General features: G+C 50.8%; 1 protein-coding gene across 8 annotated transcripts in view; it reads right to left on the reverse strand.

Moving 5' to 3' along the window:
• CRHR1 (corticotropin releasing hormone receptor 1) overlaps positions 1–23,109 on the reverse strand; it is a 107,450-nt gene that overhangs the window by 82,880 nt on the left and 1,461 nt on the right. For 6 of the 8 annotated variants that reach the window (XM_065577700.1, XM_065577699.1, XM_065577701.1 and 3 more), the window contains one exon: positions 4,131–4,215. The exons of the other annotated variants lie outside the window; for them this stretch is intronic. In XM_065577700.1, coding sequence (XP_065433772.1) covers positions 4,131–4,215 — 85 coding nt within the window. The remainder of the gene's footprint in view (positions 1–4,130; positions 4,216–23,109) is intronic. 8 annotated transcript variants of the gene reach the window in all.

Here is a 23,109-nt window from a genome sequence, read left to right on the forward strand (position 1 = left end):
CTACAATGAAAGGCTATATCCACATAGAGATGTCATTCAGGAGTGTGGAAAATCCACACCCCGAGAGAATCTTTAACTGCCCCCCTCCAAAAACAAACCCTAGAAAAAGGCAAAACAGCTCATTTCATCTTTTTCCAAATGATTTTTCAGTCTGAAATGACTTTGTTTAGAAATGTCCTTTCATTTGGAAGGCCAAAGCACAACTGGAGTTGCAGCTAGCAAGGGATGTGAAGGGCAACAAGAAGGTTTCTACAGGTACATTAGCAACAAGAAGAAGGTCAGGGAAAGTGTGGGGCCCTTACTGAATGGGGAGGCAACCTAGTGACAGACGATGTGGAAAAAGCTAATGTACTCAATGCTTTTTTTGCCTTGGTCTTCACGGACAAGGTCAGCTCCTAGACTGCTGCACTGGGCCGCACAGTATGGGGAGGAGGCGAGCAGCCCTCAGTGGTGAAAGAACAGGTTAAGGACTATATAGAAAAGCTGGACATGCACAAGTCCATGGGGCCAGATCTAATGCATCCGAGGGTGCTGAGGGAGTTGGCTGATGTGATTGCAGAACCATTGGCCATTATCCTTGAAAACCCGTGGCAATCGGGGGAGGTCCCAGATGATTGGAAAAAGAGAAATATAGTGCCCATCTTTGAAAAGGGGAAGAAGGAGCGTCTGGGGAACTACAGACCAATCAGTCTCACCTCAGTCCCTGGACAAATCATGGAGCAGGTCCTCAAAGAATCAATTTTGAAGCACTTGGAGGAGAGGAAGGTGATTAGGAACAGTCAACGTGGATATGGGGAAAGCGGTGAACGTGATATAACTTGACTTTAGCAAAGCTTTTGATACGGACTCCCACAGTATTCTTGCTAGCAAGTTAAGGAAGTATGGATTGGATGAATGGACTATAAGGTGGATAGAAAGCTGGCTACATGATGGGATGGATTGCACCCTCAGCAAGTTCGTGGATAACGCTAAGCTGGGGGGCGAGGTAGATATGGGGGGCAGGAGGATAGGGAAAGGGTCCAGAGTGACCTCGACAAATTGGAGGATTGGGCCCAAAGAAATCTGATGAGATTCAACAAGGACAAGTGCAGAGTCCTGCACTTAGGACGGAAGAATCCCATGCACTGCTACAGACTGGGGACCGACTGGCTAAGCAGAGGTTCTGCAGAAAAGGACCTGGGGATTACAGCGGATGAGAAGCTGGATATGAGTCAACGGTGTGTCCTTGTTGCCAAGAAGGCTAATGGCATATTAGTAGGAGCATTGCCAGCAGATTGAGGGAAGTGATTATTCCCCTCTATTCGGCACTGCTGAGGCCACATCTGGAGTATTGTGTCCAGTGTTGGGCCCCTCACTACAGAAGGGATGTGGACAAATTGGAGAGAGTCCAGCAGAGGGCAACAGAAATGATTAGGGGGCTGGGGCACATGACTTACGAGGAGAGGCTGAGGGAACTGGGCTTATTTAGTCTGCAGAAGAGAAGAGTGAGGGGGGATTTGACAGCTGCTTTCAACTACCTGAAGGGAAGTTCCAAAGAGGATGGAGCTCGGCTGTTCTCAGTGGTGGCAGATGACAGAACAAGGAGTAATGGTCTCAAGTTGCAGTGGGGGAGGTCTAGGTTGGATATTAGGAAACACTATTTCACTAGGTGGGTGGAGAAGCACTGGAATGGGTTACCTGGGGAGGTGGTGGAATCTCCATCCTTAGAGGTTTTTAAGGTCAGGCTTGACAAAGCCCTGGCTGGGATGATTTAGTCGGTGTTGGTCCTGCTTTGAGCAGGGGCTTGGACTAGATGACCTTGTGAGGTCTCTTCCAACCCTAATCTTCTATGATTCTCTGACTGTATTAAAAAAAAAAATCCAACAAGTTTAGAATGGTCAGAATCAAAATGAAACATTTCATTTGACCTGTGTTTTATCTTTTTGATTTGCCAACGCTTGTGAACATTTCATTTTCTGACCGACGACCAAATAATGATTTTTTTTAATGGCTAGTGAATGGAAAAATTGTGATTTGCCCAGCTCTGCTTTCAAAATCGATTGCAGGCTATAGAGTGGAGAATCATTTGGCTATACAGCCGGCCCAGTTAGCTGGCTCTCACCTAACCAAAGGTTAGCTGTGTCCGCTGGAGGGATTTCTCAGTGACTGAAGCGGGAGAGCCAGGAGACCCTTCCCTGGTGTAAATCAGTGTCGCTCCACTGACTTCACCCAAGCTATGCTGACTTACGCTGGCTGAGGATCTGGCCCAAACTCAGTGTTGACAGCTCATCCGGTGGTATCACAACTCTCATGACATTTAGTGGGGTTTTTTTGTAAAGCCCCAGCTCTTGGAGTCATGGGATTATGTGATAATCTCGGCTTTCATTTTTTTTAGAAGTACATTTCCAACTTGCGATAGAGCGAGCCCCCACCTGAGGCACCCTCCAGCATCAGGCCACGGCACAAGCAGTGGGCCTGCCTCAGTTTCCCCTTTTGTTTGCCCAAGAAAGGACCATAACCTCTCTGTGTCCAACACAAAGCCTGCCTCTGGGTATAATTTATTCACACACAGTGCAGCAACTCCCTCCACCCCCAACCTTGTAATAAAAACCATTCTCCAATTCCCACAATAAAGAAAGATACTGCAGGGTTTTTTCCCATTCCCCTCTCTAGAGATATCACCTCCAAATCATCCACCTGAAGGTCAATAGTGGCACTTTGTTCCCAGTTCCTTTTGGCCCTAATTCAGGGCCCCGTTGTCCAGTATTTTCCCCAGGCAGCTCCCCTCCTGCAGTGTCCGGCTCCTCCATGCCTGTACCCCTGCTCAGCGGGATCCACCGTCCCACAAGAACCTCCTGGCTTCTGGGCTTGGCTTCCACTGACCCAGCTGGAGCCTCCCCTTTCCGAGGGGCCACTGCCTGAGCCTTCTCCTCCCTGGGGGTCCCGAGCTTTGCTCCGTTCTCACCAACAGCTTTCTTCCAAGCTCCCTGCCCAGTTACTGCTCTCCCTTCAAACTCAGCTCCCGCCAGCTCTGCCTTCTGTCTCTGGGTCCTCTCAGGGGCTGACTCTCCGGGTTTCTGCGGGTACATTTACACTGCAACCCAAGCCCAGGTCTGTGGGACTCGGCATTTCCAAGCTCAAGCTTGAACGTCCATGCTGCACGGTAAATCTGGGTTTACAATGGCAGGATCCGGGTCTCACAGCCATGCTCATGCATCCGCGCTGCACTACGCAGACCTTCTGACTCGGGTCTGTGGCTTCGCCTGCGTCCACACTGCTTGGGCCCGAGTCCCAGCAGGACTTGGGCTCTGACCCACGCCCCAAGCAGGATCCTAGGAGCCGGGTCCTTAGTGCCAGTCAGACTGATAGGTGTGTGGATGGAAGTGGGGGCTTGGGCTCGAACCCAAGTCACAGCCCAGACTTAGTGTGCAGTGTGGACACACCCTGTGTCTCCTGCTCTGAGACAGCTCTCACCCGCCGATCACCTCTTCCTTCTGCCATTCTACTGACAATGAGGCTGATGATCAATAATGCAGGACGACCACCCGAAATATGAGTGACGTAATGTGGCTCTAATTGGCCAGCAGAGATGTCCCCCCCCATTGTAGGGAGCGCTGAGCGGACACAAAGCTGTGGAGCCCCTCTAGTGCAGGGGGCAGGAGGGCGCAAGATGGAACATGTCTGCACTCCGCCAGTTCTCAGCTGCCATGCAGTCCCCTGTGTACAAGGACCAGAGTAGCATAAAGGAGCTTAAAAGCCCCCCCAGGGCTAGCTGAGGTACATTGAGGGCCTCTCCGGCCCATGGAGCACCCCAGGCCTAGGAGGGCATAAAGGTGGATTACAGTCTCCAAGCGCCAAGAACGGCAGGCTGGGAGTTCTATGCTGCACCACTTAGAGACACAGCACAGAATCTGTCTCGGGGTGTCCTTGTAACTATTGGGGCGAGGTCAGAGCTGGGAGTCAGGTTTTAACGCCCAGGAGACAAACTCCCTGACGTTTGCAGTATGGGTGATGGAACCCCAGAGCCCTTCAGCCCGACTAGCCCTTACCCCGGTGGAGAACCAGGTCGCTAATGTCCATTCCGCAACTCCAGGAACAAAGCTAGAGGGGACAGGGAGGTTGGTGCAGGGGAGGGTGGGTAGCGTGCTTACCAGTGGTGTTACTGCTTGGAGGTAAATTCTCACAGTATTGATCCTGGATGGAAGCCGAGGTGGGGCTAATCCAGAGGATAAATACCTGCAGACAGAAGAGGAGGAAGCAAACACTGTTAGGGCTGTGGGTGGCCGTCACAGTACGTAACTCAGGTTTGCTTTGGTCACATTGTCCCGGCCTCCTGATGGGGCCTTGTGGCAGCCCTCTCTGGGTGAGGACTGTGCACAAAGACACCTGATCCTGGCCCAATGAGCAGCTCAGAGCCAAATCCATCCCTGGCGTAATGCCCCTGGAGCCAGAGGAATTACTCTCGGAGGCCCAGGCCAAGAGCTGTCTAGGAGTATTAATTATTATTATTATTATTATTATTATTCTGCGTGAGACTCTGCAATAAACTCCCTTTGCTCCTCTAAGGGGCTGATTTTCATCTACACTAATAATTAATTTATAGCTGCCACTTTTATAAAACTTTTCATCGGTAGCTCTCAGAGCCCTTTACAAAGGAGGTCAGTACTATTATCCCCATTTTACAGATGGGGAAACTGAGGCACAGAGCCAGGAAACAGATTTGCCTAAGGAGCCTTCAGGAACCACATTGCAACCTACTCCGACCCACCACAGCCCCAGGAACCACATTGCAACCTACCCCGACCCACCACAGCCCCAAGAACCACATTGCAACCTACTCCGACCCACCACAGCCCCAGGAACCACACTGCAACCTACTCCGACCCACCACAGCCCCAGGAACCACATTGCAACCTACTCCGACCCACCACAGCCCCAAGAACCACATTGCAACCTACTCCGACCCACCACAGCCCCAGTAAACACATTGCAACCTACTCCGACCCACCACAGCCCCAGGAACCACATTGCAACCTACTCCGACCCACCACAGCCCCAGTAAACACATTGCAACCTACTCCGACCCACCACAGCCCCAGGAACCACCCTGCAACCTACTCCGACCCACCACAGCCCCAGGAATCACATTGCAACCTACTCCGACCCACCATAGCCCCAGGAATCACATTGCAACCTACTCCGACCCACCACAGCCCCAGGAACCACACTGCAACCTACTCCCACCCACCACAGCCCCAGTAAACACATTGCAACCTACTCCGACTCACCACAGCCCCAGGAACCACATTGCAACCTACTCCGACCAACCACAGCCCCAGGAACCACATTGCAACCTACTCCGACCCACCACAGCCCCAGGAACCACATTGCAACCTACTCCGACCCACCACAGCCCCAGGAACCACATTGCAACCTACTCCGACCCACCACAGCCCCAGTAAACACACTGCAACCTACTCCGACCCACCACAGCCCCAGGAACCACATTGCAACCTACTCCGACCAACCACAGCCCCAGAAATCACATTGCAACTACTCCGACCCACCACAGCCCCAGGAACCACATTGCAACCTACCCCGACTCACCACAGCCCCAGGAAACACACTGCAACCTACCCCGACCCACCGCAGCCCCAGGAACCACATTGCAACCCACCCCGACCCACCACAGCCCCAGGAACCACACTGCAACCTACTCCGACCCACCACAGCCCCAGGAACCACATTGCAACCTACTCCGACCCACCACAGCCCCAGGAACCACACTGCAACCTACTCCGACTCACCACAGCCCCAGGAATCACACTGCAACCTACTCCGACCCACCACAGCCCCAGGAATCACACTGCAACCTACTCCGACCCACCACAGCCCCAGGAACCACACTGCAACCTACTCCGACCCACCACAGCCCCAGGAACCACACTGCAACCTACTCCGACCCACCACAGCCCCAGGAATCACACTGCAACCTACTCCGACCCACCACAGCCCCAGGAACCACATTGCAACCTACTCCGACCCACCACAGCCCCAGTAAACACATTGCAACCTACTCCGACCCACCACAGCCCCAGGAACCACACTGCAACCTACTCCGACCCACCACAGCCCCAGGAACCACATTGCAACCTACTCCGACCCACCACAGCCCCAGGAACCACATTGCAACCTACTCCTACCCACCACAGCCCCAGTAAACACATTGCAACCTACTCCGACCCACCACTGCCCCAGGAACCACACTGCAACCTACTCCGACCCACCACAGCCCCAGGAACCACATTGCAACCTACTCCGACCCACCACAGCCCCAAGAACCACATTGCAACCTACTCCGACCCACCACAGCCCCAGTAAACACATTGCAACCTACTCCGACCCACCACAGCCCCAGGAACCACATTGCAACCTACTCCGACCCACCACAGCCCCAGTAAACACATTGCAACCTACTCCGACCCACCACAGCCCCAGGAACCACCCTGCAACCTACTCCGACCCACCACAGCCCCAGGAACCACATTGCAACCTACTCCGACCCACCACAGCCCCAGTAAACACATTGCAACCTACTCCGACCCACCACAGCCCCAGGAACCACACTGCAACCTACTCCGACCCACCACAGCCCCAGGAACCACATTGCAACCTACTCCGACCCACCACAGCCCCAGGAACCACATTGCAACCTACTCCGACCCACCACAGCCCCAGGAACCACACTGCAACCTACTCCGACCCACCACAGCCCCAGGAACCACATTGCAACCTACTCCGACCCACCACAGCCCCAGGAACCACATTGCAACCTACTCCTACCCACCACAGCCCCAGTAAACACATTGCAACCTACTCCGACCCACCACTGCCCCAGGAACCACACTGCAACCTACTCCGACCCACCACAGCCCCAGGAACCACATTGCAACCTACTCCGACCCACCACAGCCCCAAGAACCACATTGCAACCTACTCCGACCCACCACAGCCCCAGTAAACACATTGCAACCTACTCCGACCCACCACAGCCCCAGGAACCACATTGCAACCTACTCCGACCCACCACAGCCCCAGTAAACACATTGCAACCTACTCCGACCCACCACAGCCCCAGGAACCACCCTGCAACCTACTCCGACCCACCACAGCCCCAGGAATCACATTGCAACCTACTCCGACCCACCACAGCCCCAGGAATCACATTGCAACCTACTCCGACCCACCACAGCCCCAGGAACCACACTGCAACCTACTCCCACCCACCACAGCCCCAGTAAACACATTGCAACCTACTCCGACTCACCACAGCCCCAGGAACCACATTGCAACCTACTCCGACCAACCACAGCCCCAGGAACCACATTGCAACCTACTCCGACCCACCACAGCCCCAGGAACCACATTGCAACCTACTCCGACCCACCACAGCCCCAGGAACCACATTGCAACCTACTCCGACCCACCACAGCCCCAGTAAACACATTGCAACCTACTCCGACCCACCACAGCCCCAGGAACCACACTGCAACCTACTCCGACCCACCACAGCCCCAGGAACCACATTGCAACCTACTCCGACCAACCACAGCCCCAGAAATCACATTGCAACTACTCCGACCCACCACAGCCCCAGGAACCACATTGCAACCTACTCCGACCCACCACAGCCCCAGTAAACACGTTGCAACCCACCCCGACTCACCACAGCCCCAGGAAACACACTGCAACCTACCCCGACCCACCGCAGCCCCAGGAACCACATTGCAACCCACCCCGACCCACCACAGCCCCAGGAACCACATTGCAACCCACCCCGACCCACCACAGCCCCAGGAACCACACTGCAACCTACTCCGACCCACCACAGCCCCAGGAACCACACTGCAACCTACTCCGACCCACCACAGCCCCAGGAATCACATTGCAACCTACTCTGACCCTATTTAGCAATGGCACAACAATTATCATCTTCCTTTTCAGCCTTAGCAGTTGCAGGTACCACGGAGCCGAGAGAGAAAGCGTGCAAAGCTGTCTTCACATTCAAACCCTGTTACCTTATGGAAGACAGATAATAAATACTACTGCTAATAAAATCACAGACTTTTACTACATTGTTACGCTGGAAGATGTTAATGGCTTCCATTAAGCCGGTCTTTGAACTATAGACAGTCCCAAACCTGGTTAAAGTTGATGGCTGTCCAAAGCAAAGGCCAAGAGCTTGTCTGATTGGGGAAATCACCCAGAATTGCTATTGTCGAACGAGCTGTTCTGGCACCGCTACCTGTGTAGACACTCTAATCCGGAATAAAAGTCACTTTTATTCTGAAATGATTAGGGTGCTTCCAAAATGGAGTCGCTATTCTGGAATAAAATCACCCGCCCCGAGTCAGACAGAGAGTATGTACCACAGCGGAAGCTAAACCCTGGTCTCCTAACACACAGGCTAGTCCCCTTGCCACTGACCCGTCTTTCCTGCCTTATTTATGGGCACCTGGGAAAATTCTCGCCCGTGTTAAAGCAAGATGCCAGGCAAGCGCTGTACTTCGACTGCAGCGCTGGTGGAGAGAGGCAGCACCTCTGATTTCTTCGGGGGCAGTGTTACATCCTGCCGTATTGTCGTGCGGTTTGTTGAGATGAGATTTGAGCTCCAAGCCCCCGGAGTAAAACCGCCTCCCTCTGATGAAAAGAAATAATTGGGATGCGTGTCAGAAATGGCCCGCGAAGCCCTCCCCTCGCTGCAGGCCGTTTAGTGGCGGGCTCTGCTAATTGCAAACCAGCATGGGCTCGGTCCTCAGTCACTTGTGATGAAGGGGGTTGTCCGAGGGCACGTGTTCTTAAGTCGTGTTCCATTGGGAGCCCGCTGCGTGGGTTTGCCTGGTGTTAAAATGAGGGAGTGGAAAGGTTTAGTGCTTAGAGCAGGGGAGTCAGGACTCCTGGGTTCTTAGGTCTGTGATGGGAGAAGGGACTAGTGGTTAAAGCAGGGAACCAGAGTCAGAACTCCTGGGTTCTATTTTTAGATTGGGGAGAGGAGTTTATTGGATAGAGAAGTAGGGTGACCAGATGTCCTGACTGTATAGGGACAGTCCTGATATTTGGAACTTTTTCTTATATAGGCTCCTATTACCCCCCACCCCCGTCCCGATTTTTCACACTTGCTGTCTGGTCACCCTATAGAGAAGGGACTCCTGGGTTTTATTCCTAGTAAGGTCATTGGCTCACAGTGTGACCTTAGGGAAGTCACTGGGTCAAATTCATCCCAGGTGCAGCTGCACTAACCAGGACAGAATTTGACTGCCCGTGCCTCGGTTTACCCACCTATATAAACAGGACGATAATGATTTTTTCTCCCTCAGAAGGTTGTTAAGAAGGGTAGGTAATTAGGGCCTATAAAATGCTTTGACGACTGCTAGTGAAACGCTGTGTACGATAAGCACCAAGGATCTGCTTCTTGCCCTAAATTCTGGTTCAGGGTTGTGACGCTGCCAGAGGTTCCACCCCAGAGGTGGATGAGGCAATCCCCCACTCTGGTTTGTGTGTCACTCTTAAGATCTCAGGGTCCCTCAGGATGAAAAGTGCCTGCGGCGCGTGCGAAGGCTACTCTTACTGGCCGGTCCGCTGGGAAAGGCTCCAGGCTTTTATTACAGTCCTGATGCTCCGGCTGACTCTCCCTTCCATCAAGTCTGTCCTGGGTAATTATAGGCCCGTCAGCCTGACATCAATCCCAGGCAAGATAATGCCGCGCTTGATTGGGGACTCGGTTAATAAAGAATTAAAGGAGGATAATGCAATTAATGCAAATCAGCATGGGTTTGTGGAAAATAGATCCTCTCAAACTAACTTGATATCTTTTTTTGATGAGATTATAAATTTGATTGATAGAGGTAACAGTGTTGGCGTAATACATGTCGACTTCTGTAAGGTGTTTGATTTGGTCCCACTCGATATTTTGATTAAAAACTAGAACAATATAACATTAACATGGCATAGGTTAAATGGATTAAAAACTGGGTAACTGATATTACTCAAAATGAAACCATCAATGGAGAATCGTCAAGTGGGTCTGTTTCTAGGGGGGTCCCACAGGGATCAGATCCGGGCCGTAGGTTATTGAACATTTTTATAGTGACCTGGAAGAAACCATCAAATCATCACTGATCGAGTTTGCAGATGCCACAAAAATTGGGAGAGTGGTAAATATTGAAGAAGACAGGACACAGAATCACAGCGATCTGGATTGCTTGGTAACCTGGGGGCAAATAATCAAATGTATGTAGTTAGGAACAAAGAATGTAGGCCACACTTTCAGGATGGGGGGGACTCTATTCTGGGAAGACCTGACTGAAAAAGATTTGGGGTTCGTGGTGGATAATCAGCCGGACGTGAGCTCCCAATGTGACTCTGTGGCTGAAAGAGCTAATGTGATCCTGGGAGATGTAAATGGGGCAATCTTGTTTATTGGGCACTGGTGCGACTGATGCTAGAATCCTGTGTCCAGTTCAGGTGCCCGCAGTTCAAGAGGATCTTGATACATTGGAGAGGGTTCAGAGAAGAGCCACAAGAATGATTCAGAGCATTAGAAAACATGCGTTATTGTGATAGACCCAAAGAACTCAATTAACAAAGAGAAGGCCAAGGGAGGGGTGATCACAGCCCATAAGTATTATATGGGGGAACAAGTATTTAATAATGGGCTATTCAAACTAGCAGAGAAAAGTATCACCCCGTCCAATGCTGGAAGGTGAAGCGAGTATCATTCAGACTGGAAATAAGGTGTAATTTGTTAACGGTGAGAGTAATTAACCATTGGAACAATTAACAAGGGCCGTGGGGGATTCTCCATCGCTGACAATTTTTTAAAGCAAGATGGGCTGTTTCTCTCGTGGCCCTGCTCTAGGAATTATTTTGGGGCAGGTCTTTGGCCCGTGTTACGCAGGAGGTCAGACTGGATGACCCCAGTGCTCCCTTCTGGCCTTGGAATGTCGGAATCTCTGAATTGCTCCTGCTACAGCGGGGCTAGGGAATGCTGCCGGTACTTGGCCCGAGCCTGGTTTCTCACCCCACACTTCCAGCACTGGGAGTTATTTCGCCAGCTGGGGAACCACACGGCCGGTCTGTGAGTTGCTGGCAGAGAAGGGCAGCTCTGGCCATCTCAGTCCCTGTCTCCTGCCCCAGCTTTTTTTTTAAATTCGTACAGCTTTTAGCACAACTGCCAAAGTCCCTGCTGCCCCAATGCATGTGACCTCCTCCTCCTCCCAGCACAGCTCAGAACACTCGCTGTCCTATCCCAACGATCCCACTTCTGCCACCATCTCAGTCCCTCCCACTGGACCCCTTCCTCTCTTTGCATCAGACTTAGCTCCTGTGTGGCACACCAGGCCTGCCATAACCTTCAGCCTCCCATTTAAAGCCAAACATTCCTCGCTCAGTCAAATCAAAGCCAGTTCCCTCCAGGGGAAGGCTGTGCCATGGTCCATCCTGAGGGCTTGTTTCCTTTGATTGCAGTGTTCAGCCCTTCACCGCTTTGGCTTTAGAGATGGCGAATAAACGGCAAGAATATTTTTCAGAGGGCAAAGTGTCTTTTCTCTTCTCATCCTCCAGGACGGCAGATCAGCTTCATCGCTGGGCAGAGACCGAGGCCCGTGCTATCCAAAGTGGTTAGTGATCCTGGGGACTTCAGATTGGGGGCACCTTTAAAAGGGGTCTGATTTTCAGGGTGCTAGGTGTTCAGCCCTCTCTTAAAGTCTGGCCCCTTTGAGAGGTCTCCTGTTGGGCCCCAGTACATTGAAGACTTTTCACCCCCTAAAAATAATTAGAAATCTCCTATCAACACGAGACCCTCCCCCTGCACGCACTTTTAGGATAAGAACAAACACAGAGGTTAGGCTCGTCTCCTGGCAGGCGCTCAGATACTGCGGTGATGAGCGTGGGACAAGAATCTGGACAGAACAGAATAGAAGCCCGCAGACTCACTAGTAACTTTGGAAAACGTAGGCCCAGCCACGGGCAATTGCAGACTGGGAGTTAGGAGCAGAGGGTTAGAATGAAGTTTGCTTTGCAGCCCTTACCGGAGCTAGCGGCCAGCAGGGCCCCCTCTAGTCCTGGTTCCAGGCCTGTTTTCCCCAAGCTGGGGCTCAGATGTTCCTCCTGGAACGCCGGCTTCCTGCCGGACAGGAGCTTGGGCTATCCCTGCCCAGCCTCTGGGAATTATAGCGGGATGCTAGGAATAGAATTACACCTGGGACGTTCCTGACTCTTGAGAATGAAGAACGCTCCAGCCTTCTCTTTGTCCGCAGGCCAGCTGGGGAGGCTGGATTAACGGGCTTTTCTCCGCACTAGGCTGCGAAGCATCGGCATGTTCCTCAGCCGCTGTTTTCGAGAGGAAGGCCCAGTGGTTTGGGCCCTAGTGTAGAGGATGAGGGGTCAATTCCCTGCTCTGCTACAGCTCTTTTGTGTGATGCTGGCCAAGTCACTCGGTCTCCCTGTGCCTACCTTCCCTAGCTGCAAAATGGGGGTAATGTCCCTGCCTTGCCTCACCGACGGTGAGGAGTAAAGACGGTGTTGAGTTTTGAGCTCTGTTTAGGAAAAGTGCTACAGAAGAGCTGGCTATTAGTATCTGAAGACGCTGCAACTGCATTGTGCAGATAACCTTAGTACTTAAACAACACCACAAACTGAGCTTAACACACTAGATAGGTAGGATATAAATTAGCAAATTCTCACCCTGAATGATAAACAGACTAGCAGACTCTTAAGGCATGGGTTGCCTTGGCTTTCCCAGGTTTTCACACCCAGGCTAAAAATCCCTCTAGTCTGGGACCACCATTTCCCACAGTTCAGTCCTTGCCCCTCAGGTGTTTCCAGGTTTGTTGTTGGAAGAGTGAGGTCCCCCTATAATGTCATTTTCCCCCTTTTATATCTTCTCCGCACTTGCTGGAAAGCTCTTTTGCTGTGAGCTGGGTCAGACAGTTCCCATTGTGCAGTGCTCTCTCTGAGAGGTTTCTATTGCACACAGTTCCTGGGGTAATCCTGGTGCTTGTTTGCATTTCCTCAATAAGCCATTCACATTGTTTGGCCTTTTTACTGTCGTACCTGAAAGGCTGCTTATGGGTGTTTTCAACCTCACGACATGTTTCAGCAACACCTACATAGCCAAACTTCATAACTTCACACTCGACAATAGCACATACAATCCAACAAGATATGAACGTCTAGCAGATCAAGACTTTTAGAATGACACCTCACCAGGCAGACTGTGTATAAGGCAGATCCTAATTACATGACAGTGGTGAATATTGGGGTGCCAGGGTGTCACAGTCACTTCGGCATTTCTGGCACTTTTACCCGAAGTCTCAGTCTTCCTATCCAAAAGCAGGATGTAAAGGGATCGGTCTGCCCACCCCGGAGATGTCACCCCTTACGGAAGTTCATTTGCCAATTCTGCACGGCAGCTTCTTTCGCCACACGGTGGCTTCCTCCAGCACGGCTGCCCTAGCAATTGATTTCCTTTTTCTCCCTTTGTCTCCAGGATACCTTTCCAAGCCAGTGGGTTTGGGGGGGGGAGTGGAGCCTGGACTCCCATTAATGCCATGGCTGCTTGACACTCAGGAAGGACATACCACCACCTCCCTGCCCCCGAAGTGCCGGACGTAATAACCTGAACATTGACTCTGAGGACAGGCTCGATATTAATATCGACTGTGTAGGCTGAATCCACCTGGATGCTATCTGATGGCTGCTGCCGCTGCCTGGATTTAATCGGAAAAGCTCATTGTCTCCTGTCTAAAAATAAGTGATGGCACTTCGGATGTGGGAAGTGGGAGACAACCCACTCCATTTTTCAAAGGGACAGCCCCAGCCTGTCTCGCTGGCTAGCTGGAGGGTCACAAGTGGGAGGATTGTAATATCTAGGCTGGGTCAATCCACCAGCTAGATATGCCATGGTTTCAAAGCTGGGGGACCTATAAATGAACATCTCATCTATCCCGCCTCAAGGGATCCTGCTTAAGAGAGAGAGGCAGAGCCCTGGGATAAAACATCCTCCCCACAAGGGAGCTGAAGCCCTGATCCACAGGGAAGTTATCTCAATGTCAAGGGATTTACAGCCATTTCTTTCTCCTTGAGGCACGCTGGAATGCAGCCATCTCTGGGGTGGAATGGGGTGGAATGTGCTGCTGGAGTCCGGGCTCTAGGACCTGCAAGGGAGAGGGTCCCAATCCGGAACGTCTACACAGCAATTAAACATCCCCTTAACCCAAGCCCAAGTCGGCTGGCGCAGGCCAGCCGTGGGAGCCTAACTGCAGTGTAGACAGACCCACGTTGACTTCAAAACTAAATAAAACCCTAAACAACCCTACCTAGTGCGCGCTATCTGGTCTCACGCCATGACCTCCCTGCAGTGTAAATCCACTGGCTGCAGCGGAGTTACTTACTCCTCTTTTACGACCTCCGATGCGACATCAGGATCAGGCCCTGCTGCCAGCAAGAAGTCAGGGCTCCCACAGCCGCCCCTGTTCGGTTTTATAAAGTCCCCTGTGCAATGCAGTCTCTGGCACCGTCTCCCTCATGGAGTTTAAGGCTGAAAGGGAGCACAGATCAGCTGGTCTGATCCCCAGGATATCATAGGCCTACCAGCCCCACCCTGCACCCACGCACACCAAGCCCAACCTCTTCACTCTGGGCAGACCATTCCCGGGTAGGACACTTCCCAGCCCGGTCAAGGCCGGCGTGCATCTCCGATTTTGTGCATTGCTTTTCCAGTTCCTCCCAAGCCTCAGATAAGAATGTGGCCTTGACCACGCGCTTTGTGGGCCGGTCTCCTCCCTGCTGGAGAGAAAGGTGGCGGCTGAGAGATAAGCTGTCAGCACGTGTTAGCACGAAGCAGCTGGCAGGAGAGCCCTGGTGGTGACTGCTGCTAAGAGGTGTGTGAACGGTGGACGCAGAGACACGGTGTGTGTGTGACCACCCCTGACCCGCCAGTGACCTGACAGCGAAATCCTCATTCATCAGGATTAACACCGAGCGTTGCTCCATTTCCAAAGGGCTCCAGAGCCATTAACTAATTAATTAACGTCCAAGTCCAAGCATTTTCCTGCTTCGGACAAGATCTGAGCGGTGCGGCAGGAAGGCCTGCAACAGCTTCAGAGCAGAAAGATGGACGGGCAGCTGCTTAATTAGCAATGGGCGGTGGAGCGTGGGTTTCCCCCTCTCAGCGGGGCTGAAATTGGAGAGCGAACCACTAAGCTTTATTAAGCAAACTATTCCGTGCGTTTCAGAACAAAGACATGCCAGGCAGCTGCGTTAGTGTCTGTGTTCTCAGCAGCGCCTCGTGGGGTGTCAGTGACAAGCGCTGGGAGACACAGGGAAGTTTAATAGAATCATAGAAGATTAGAGTTGGAAGAGACCTCAGGAGGTCATCTAGTCCAACCCCCTGCTCAAAGCAGGACCAATCCCCAACTAAATCATCCCAGCCAGGGCTTTGTCAAGCCGGGCCTTAAAAACCTCTATGGATGGAGATTCCACCACCTCCCTAGGAAACCCATTCCAGTGCTTCACCACCCTCCTAGTGAAATAGTTTTTCCTAATATCCAACCTAGACCTCCCCCACTGCAACTTGAGACCATTACTCCTTGTTCTGTCATCTGCCACCACTGAGAACAGCCGAGCTCCCTCCTCTTTGGAACCCCCTTTCAGGTAGTTGAAAGCAGCTATCAAATCCCCCCTCACTCTTCTCTTCTGCAGACTAAATAATCCCAGTTCCCTCAGCCTCTCCTTGTAAATCATGTGCCCCAGCCACCTAATCATTTCCGTTGCCCTCCGCTGGACTCTCTCCAATTTGTCCACATCCCTTCTGTAGTGGGGGGACCAAAACTGGACTTAATACTCTAGATGAGGCCTTTTCACAGCTGGAAGTTCCCTGCAAAGAGTTTGGTCCCTTCGCCTCCGCCCCATCAGCTCACTTTTCGTGTGCACGTGCCCAGGCAGTGATGGCCGAGGCGTGTTTAATTGCGAAGTAGCTTTCGGCAGCCACCGCAATTCATTTTCAGGGGGAAGCAGTGATGACCATCAAAGGGATCCTGTACTGAGGCCGGCTGGACACGTACAGAGCCAGGGGTGCTCACTAGTTCCCAGCCAGGCTAATGCAGTCCGCTGGACTGTTTCCAATTTGTCCACATCCCTTCTGTGGTGGGGGGACCAAAACTGGACGCAATACTCCAGATGAGGCCTTTTCACCGCTGGAAGTTCCCTGGATCCGCCGCGCTGCCTTCGCACAGCAAGGATTTTCAGCAGGCAGGCAGACCTGCCAGGCGGCGCCTGCCGGGGTGACTCCCAGCTGCCAAGCTGACGGCCGGGTGACTTTCTTCCACGGCCCCAGAAGCACAACAGCTGCCCTGAGCTTTGCAAGTCAGCGGGGGCCCTGGCTGAGAGAGCCCCCGAGAACAAGCAGGGCGAAGGGCCTGCCGGGGCTGCTGCTGGATTAGATTTCAGTCGGTCATTCCTTGGCGTAGTCAAGGGAGGAAGTGATCTATAGAGCGATATATATAGGGTTAAGTGAGCAGAGTGGGGCAGTAGCACCGCTACAGTTCAGGAACTGGCTGTTTGCCCGCTAAGTGCCCTAAAATCCACGTGCATGCTCAGCTTGTCCCCAAATTTCCCAGGCTTCATCAGGGGCCAGGGTAGTCTTGGTGATACAAATTTGAGGCCATTTGGCCAAGGGGTTCCCAAGATACAGTGCCCTAAATAAAACAGGACTGTAAACGTGTCCAGTCCTTATCATTAATTTTTGCTCACAACAGGGTTCAAGCTTGTTCAGTGATTCCCCCCCAATGACCCCAACTTGGCATCACCCCATGGGGTTTGATCTCACTCTTTGCCATTTCAGCAATATTTCACAATCAGCTTTTATAGAAGATCTGGGTTGGAAGGGACCTCAGGAGGTCATCTAGTCCAACCCCCTGCTCAAAGCAGGACCAATCCCCAGACAGATTTTTGCCAGATCCCTAAACGGTCTCCTTAAGGATTGCACTCACAACCCTGGGTTTAGCAGGCCAATGCTCAAACCTCTGAGCTACCCCTCCCTTTATCTAAGCTGGGCCCACAAACTCCAGTGGCCTAAGCCACAGTCCTATGGTTACGGCATGGTGTGAGCAGAGGTACGGTCGTCCGGCTGTTAGCTGTGCCTTTCCGAACCACCGCATGGGTAGGGTTAATGGCTGCCAGAGGCGTGGCTAATAGGGTCCTGAGGTCCAGATCAGTGCATAGACCCAGTCCTGTGTTTCTGGTTAAACCTGTAGCTTAATACATAGCTCTTGGTGTGCTGAGACAATGCAATAACCCATACAGCGCAAGGCTGGCAGCGGCAGGGGGAAGGCAGGGCATAGCTCCTAACTTTAGTTCATACCTTTGAGGGCCTGGGCCTGAAGGCCTGTGGGTCTCCGTGAGGCTACCCCTGGCCTCCGGGGCGCTCGGTGGGTGGGGCAGAAGGAAGCCGGAAGAACATTTTAATCTTAGTACTGCTGTCCTTGCTGTTAAGCCCCATTTAGCTCTCCAGCTGCCCCCCCTTTTCCTATGCACACCATGGTGCCTCTCCCTCTGCAGGCTCCTCCTGGTAAAAGAGGTGACTCCCATGCCCACAATTGAGTTGCCTGGTCCCGTTCAGCTCCCCTGCTCCCATGGGTGCAGATATTTGTGTCTCCCTGGCTCCCCACTCGCTTCATTTACACCTATGGAAAGGCAGCGCAAAACATCAGATCACCTGGGTCATGCCGGCGGGGTGTGTCCCACCAATAGGTTCCAAAGGGGACCCAAGATGGGAGAACCAAGCCCCGTCTCGCTCTGGTCCACATGCCGCTCTCACTTGCTCTAGATTTACAGAGAATCATAGAAGCATTCCACCCCTTCCAGGACAGCAGAATCCTTTACTCCAAGTCCCCAACAACATCAAAACAAAAGCGTCTTCAGCTCCACAGGGCTCAGCCTTCAGCCCTCTTTCTTTACAGGAGGGTTCCCAGCTGCAACAGCCCGTCTCACAGTCTGAAGTCGGACTCCTGGGCTCCAGTCATCCCAACCATCCAGATCAGGGGCACCCTCCTCCCAGTGACCCCTGGCAGGCCTCAGCCGGTTCCAAGCATGGGCCCAAATTCTTGTCCCAGTCCTTCTTCTCCTCCCCAGCCAGCCTTCAGTTGCTGGACTTTCCTCTGAAATGCACCACCCTGGACATGCATATCAGGGCTGGGCTAAATGAACAGGGGCAGGCTGCCCTGCCTAAAGGGGCAGGCTGCCCTGTTACAGATTATACAGTGTTATACGTTGTTCTCTCTGCTTGTGTTTTTATCTCTTCCCCTCCCCCACCCGGGGTCGGTCTTGTCTCTTTAGATTGTAAACTCTTTGGGGGCACTGGCTGTCTTTTTGTTCTGTTTTTACCGCACCTAGTGCAATGGGAGCTAATTATAATAATACAGCCCCGGTAACAGTATTTTGTAAGTTTCCTGTGCTGTGAATGTCTTTCTTGGCTAGAGCCAGTCAACGTTCTTTGACCAAAGCATTCTCCCAACATAGCGCAGCAAACCACCTTTTTCGTGGGCAAATGTCAATTTCAATTTCTCCCATGGGAAAATTCTAAATGGAAACATTTCATTTCATATTGATGTTTTGAAACATCGCTGTTTGGAAAATATCCAAACCACCGATGTTTTGGAAGTGAAATGTTTTGCTTTGAGTGACGATGTCAAAAATGATATGCTCGGACACTGCAGATCTGGAAGTGTTTGGGGCTTTTTGCGCGGCAATACAATGTCAACATTTTTTGGTCCCGTTTCAGGACAAAAACGAGCGTTGAAATGCAGGGCTCCCATGGGATGGGAATTCCATTTTCTGAACATCTCTGGTCGTAACATATCCCCTTTTCAGCTCAACCATGCAGCTTTAGTCCTCTAACAAGCACGGGATGTGCAAATATAATTAGTTAGCTGAGAGTTTGCAACTGGGACCACTGTGGTTCTTGCCTGGGACAAGACCTGAGTTCTGCTACTGTCTCACTCAGTGGTTGTGGGCACCTCAGTTTACCCATCCATAGAATTGGATAATGATACTCACCCTTCATTTAGCACTTTGAGCTCTACAATGTAAAGGGAGAAGTTTTGCTGGACTATCTGGGTGAGGTTCTTTGGCAGGTGTTTTGCAGGAGCTCGGATGAGATAGGGGGAGGGATAGCTCAGTGCTTTGAGCATTGGGTTGTGAGTTCAATCCTTGAGAGGGTCATTTAGGGATCTGGGGCAAAAATTTGTCAGGGACAGTACTTGGTCCTACTGTGAAGGCAGGGGCCTGGACTCGATGACCTTTCAAGGTCCCTTCCAGCTCTATGAGATAGGTATATCTCCATATATAGATCACATTGGTTCCTTCTGCCAGAGAATCGATGAACTTCTTGCCTCATTGAAGTCAACGGGAGTTTTACCATTGACTTCAATGAAGCCACGATTTCACCCAGAGCATTAGCTATGAACACAAGCAGACTGGGGAAGGACTGTACCTGAAAAAGAAAGACAAACCTACCCTCTAGGAGTAGGCACTGTACGAAGGGAGCTGTTCTCTGTGTGCGCTTGTGAGAATGACGGGGGACATAACGCAGAGCCCAGATTTAGGGAGATTGACTAGGAAAAAGACACAAGCCAAAAATGAATAGTGCTTCAACTTTATGTGCGTCAGCTACTTTTCAGGTGAGTTCCTCAGAACATGACTGCCTAGAGAGGAGTCTAATATTGCAGCATAAGAAAAATGGCCCTTCTGAGTGAATTTCTTCATCACTCAGTCTCCTCTCCAGTCGCTGTCACGCCAACGAACCTGTCGATTAACTGAAAACTGCTCTGCTTCTTGCAGCAGCTCCCCTTCCCAGCCTGTTTGTAGCTTAATTTCTGTTATTTTCACCGGCTCTGGCTTTTTCCTAGTCCAAAAATCAATAAGTACATGAATGAAAGCAGAATTCTGATTCTAAGGGAAAGGAGCCAGCCCCTAAATCCAGGGCAACCTTTCACTGCACAGAAATAAGCTTCCAAGGGGGATTGAGTCACGGTTTATCGAAGGTCTTTTTAGTGTGGTCCTCATCTTTTGCATCATTTCAAAGAGAGAGACTCAAATTGGCCTACACGCTCAGAGCGTAATGTTCAGGTGAACTAGAGCGTATGTTTTAGGAGGACATCCAGCTTTGATGTAAAGGCTTCAAAAGATGGAGAATCCACCTTGTCCTGGTCTCAATGGTTAATTGTCCTCACTGTTAGGAATTTGGGCCTTGCTTTGAGTCTAGATTTGCCGAGTGTCAGCTTCCAACCACTGGATCTCATTATTCCTTTGTCTGGTAGATTAAATCTTTCCCAGACGCGGTGAAAAAAATGCAGGTGATGCATAACTCCACGTCTATTCACTCAAGACTAGCCACTCAAGAGAGGCTTTTAGGACACAAACCTTCCAATGGATCTGTGTAAACATATGAGGGACTCTACACAGAGTTTCTGATTTTCCCATGGGCTTCTCAGATTGTATTTCTGTACAGCCATCTGATAGCAATGGAACAACTACTTTCAGCACTGATTGCACTATTATCTCGTTCGCTGGAGACATGAAATGATCCAGGTGATTAGTTCACACACACACACACACACACACACACACACACACACACACACACACACACACACTTTTCCCTCAGGCTTTTGAGCAGAGGTGTCTCAGTTTTGAATTTCATTATTACTATTATTAGAGCCGGGCAAAAGATTTGCAGCAAAAGGTTTCTTCCCCCCCTCCCTTCCCATCAAAACATGTCAATTTTGTGGCTGGTAAAACAATTTGGAAATTGCAGTAATTGTATGAAATGTCAACATTTCCTGACAAAATGTCACATGAACATTTTCGGGTTTTTTAATCACTTGTAGGATAAGGGTGAACTTTTTGCAGCAAATTTTCACATCTCTCTCTGGATTTTTTACTGCCATCCATCATCATAGTATCGGCGCAAAATTGATAGCAATAGCGAAGTCCCTAGGGATTTCATGGCTTCTCTGGCAGTTCTCTCTTTTTGGAGCAAAAACTCCGCTTGGAGGAGGGGTTTAATTTTCTAGGTTGACTTCTTTCAGGCTGGGTTGCATGGTTGTGATTGGTCGTGTAAATCATGTGACATTGGTTCTGGTTCTCTGACTGGTTGAACTCACTTGGGTGGTCAACAGAGTTAGCAGAAGCCATACTGGCTCATTGGCTCAGGGGCCCCTGGTTGAGCCACTCAGAACATCTCTGTTCCACTCTGTTGCCACGTAGGAGGGACTCTTAGTTCTCCCAAGCCCTGCAAAGACTGACCAGGATTTCAGCAACACTGAGGCCATGCCTGGTTTGCCCCTGAAGACACTGGAGAACAGTCCATCTACTCTACATAGACAAAGGACGGTAGGAAGCCACCAGCCTTTGCCCAGAGAGGCCCCACCTGGGAGGAACTGATTGGAGGTGCTGGGAGGAAAGTATTGGTGTGGGAAGGGAGCTATGGGGCATGGTGTGATCCATCAGAGCTGAGTACACTGTATGTTAGTTCAGATAACCATCTAAACCAGGACTCTAGTGAGGGAGATTTAGGTCAGATATTAGGAAAAACTTTCTAACTATGGAACGGGCTTCCAAGGGAGGTTTTGAAATCCCGCCTTTGGAAGTTTTAAAGAACAGCTTGGACAAACATCTGTCAAGGATGCTCTAGTTTGCAGTGTTGTTGTAATCATGTTGGTCCCAGGATATGACAGAGACAAGGTAGGAGAGGTTGGACCAACTTCTGTTGGTGGAAGGGACTAGCTTCCAAGCTACGCAGAGCTCTTCCTCAGGTCTGGGGAAGGAAGCAAAGTGTATGATGGTCTAGGGATGGGCGAGGTTTACTTGGTCCTGCCTCAGTGCAGAGGCGGGGCTTGATGACTTCTCGAGGTCCCTTCCAGCCCTACAGTTCCATGACCCTATGTGGTGCGTTGACATGTAAATTTACTATGGTGAGTCTGGTGTATTACTGATTATTTTACACACACATTATATACTAGGAGATCTCGAACCCACAGGCTGCTCAATTACTTCCGTTCTCATCCCTCTACCCCACTTTGTGAACTGATCATAATTTCTCAAATCGTTCGGGATGGAATTCTCCAGAACTGGTCTCTGCCCAAGGGTGAGTTAAGCTTTGAAAGAATGATGGGGGAAAGGTTCAGCTATTTCTGCGATCAAAGACAGTGGAAATGTAGAGGACCATTTAAATTCTAACTCGAAACAGGCAATATTTCCCATTATTTTTGTTAAAAAAACCACCACGGAATTTAGCTACAAAACACTCTGTTAATGCAATAGAGTGGTTGCCCAATTAAAAATCAGAAACTCAGGTCATTCAAGACAGAAACTTCCAACAGCTTATTAACACTTATGAACAATTATTAGCAAATGTTGGCACTTTCGACTCCTAGTTTTGCTGCTTAAAATGAGCATCTAAATACTTCTTACTGTTCCTGTTGTACAACGTATAACCTAACACGCAGACACACAGCGTGCAAACTGCCACTGTGCTAAAAGGGATGATAGAACTTGAACCTCTGCATTTGCTGACTGTCATTTGAAGGATGCAGCCTTTACTGTGCCGTTAACGCAGCGTTTTGCATAGAGCTGGTCAAACACATTTCTGTCAATACATTTTTTGTCAAGAAAAAATCTGGCATTTTTCAACCCACATGTCCGGTTTTGTGAAAAACGTTCAGATGCTCATCGAAAAACAATCCTCCCCTCTCCCCATTAGGCAACGGAAGAACGTTCGGTTTGTAAGTGTTTGGTTTCTCAATGAAACCCTGAACATTTTCATGGGAGAAAAAGAAATGTCATTTCCTGAGCAGCTGGAATGTTGCATTTTCTGCACTTCCGAAAAATGAAAGGCGGCTACTGCTTTATTCAGAGCAATTGTTTTTAAAGTATATTCCTTTGAAAAGAATGTTTATTTCGAAATGCAGGTGGGGAGGGCATGACATGTATTTGCCATGCCTGCTTCATCCCAGCCAAGACAGAGGGGGACCTTCCTCTCCTGCAGTTTAAGGAAACCGGTGAGCAGAT

This window comes from Chrysemys picta, chromosome 24, assembly GCF_011386835.1.
Source record: "Chrysemys picta bellii isolate R12L10 chromosome 24, ASM1138683v2, whole genome shotgun sequence".
Classification (NCBI taxonomy): domain Eukaryota; kingdom Metazoa; phylum Chordata; order Testudines; family Emydidae; genus Chrysemys; species Chrysemys picta.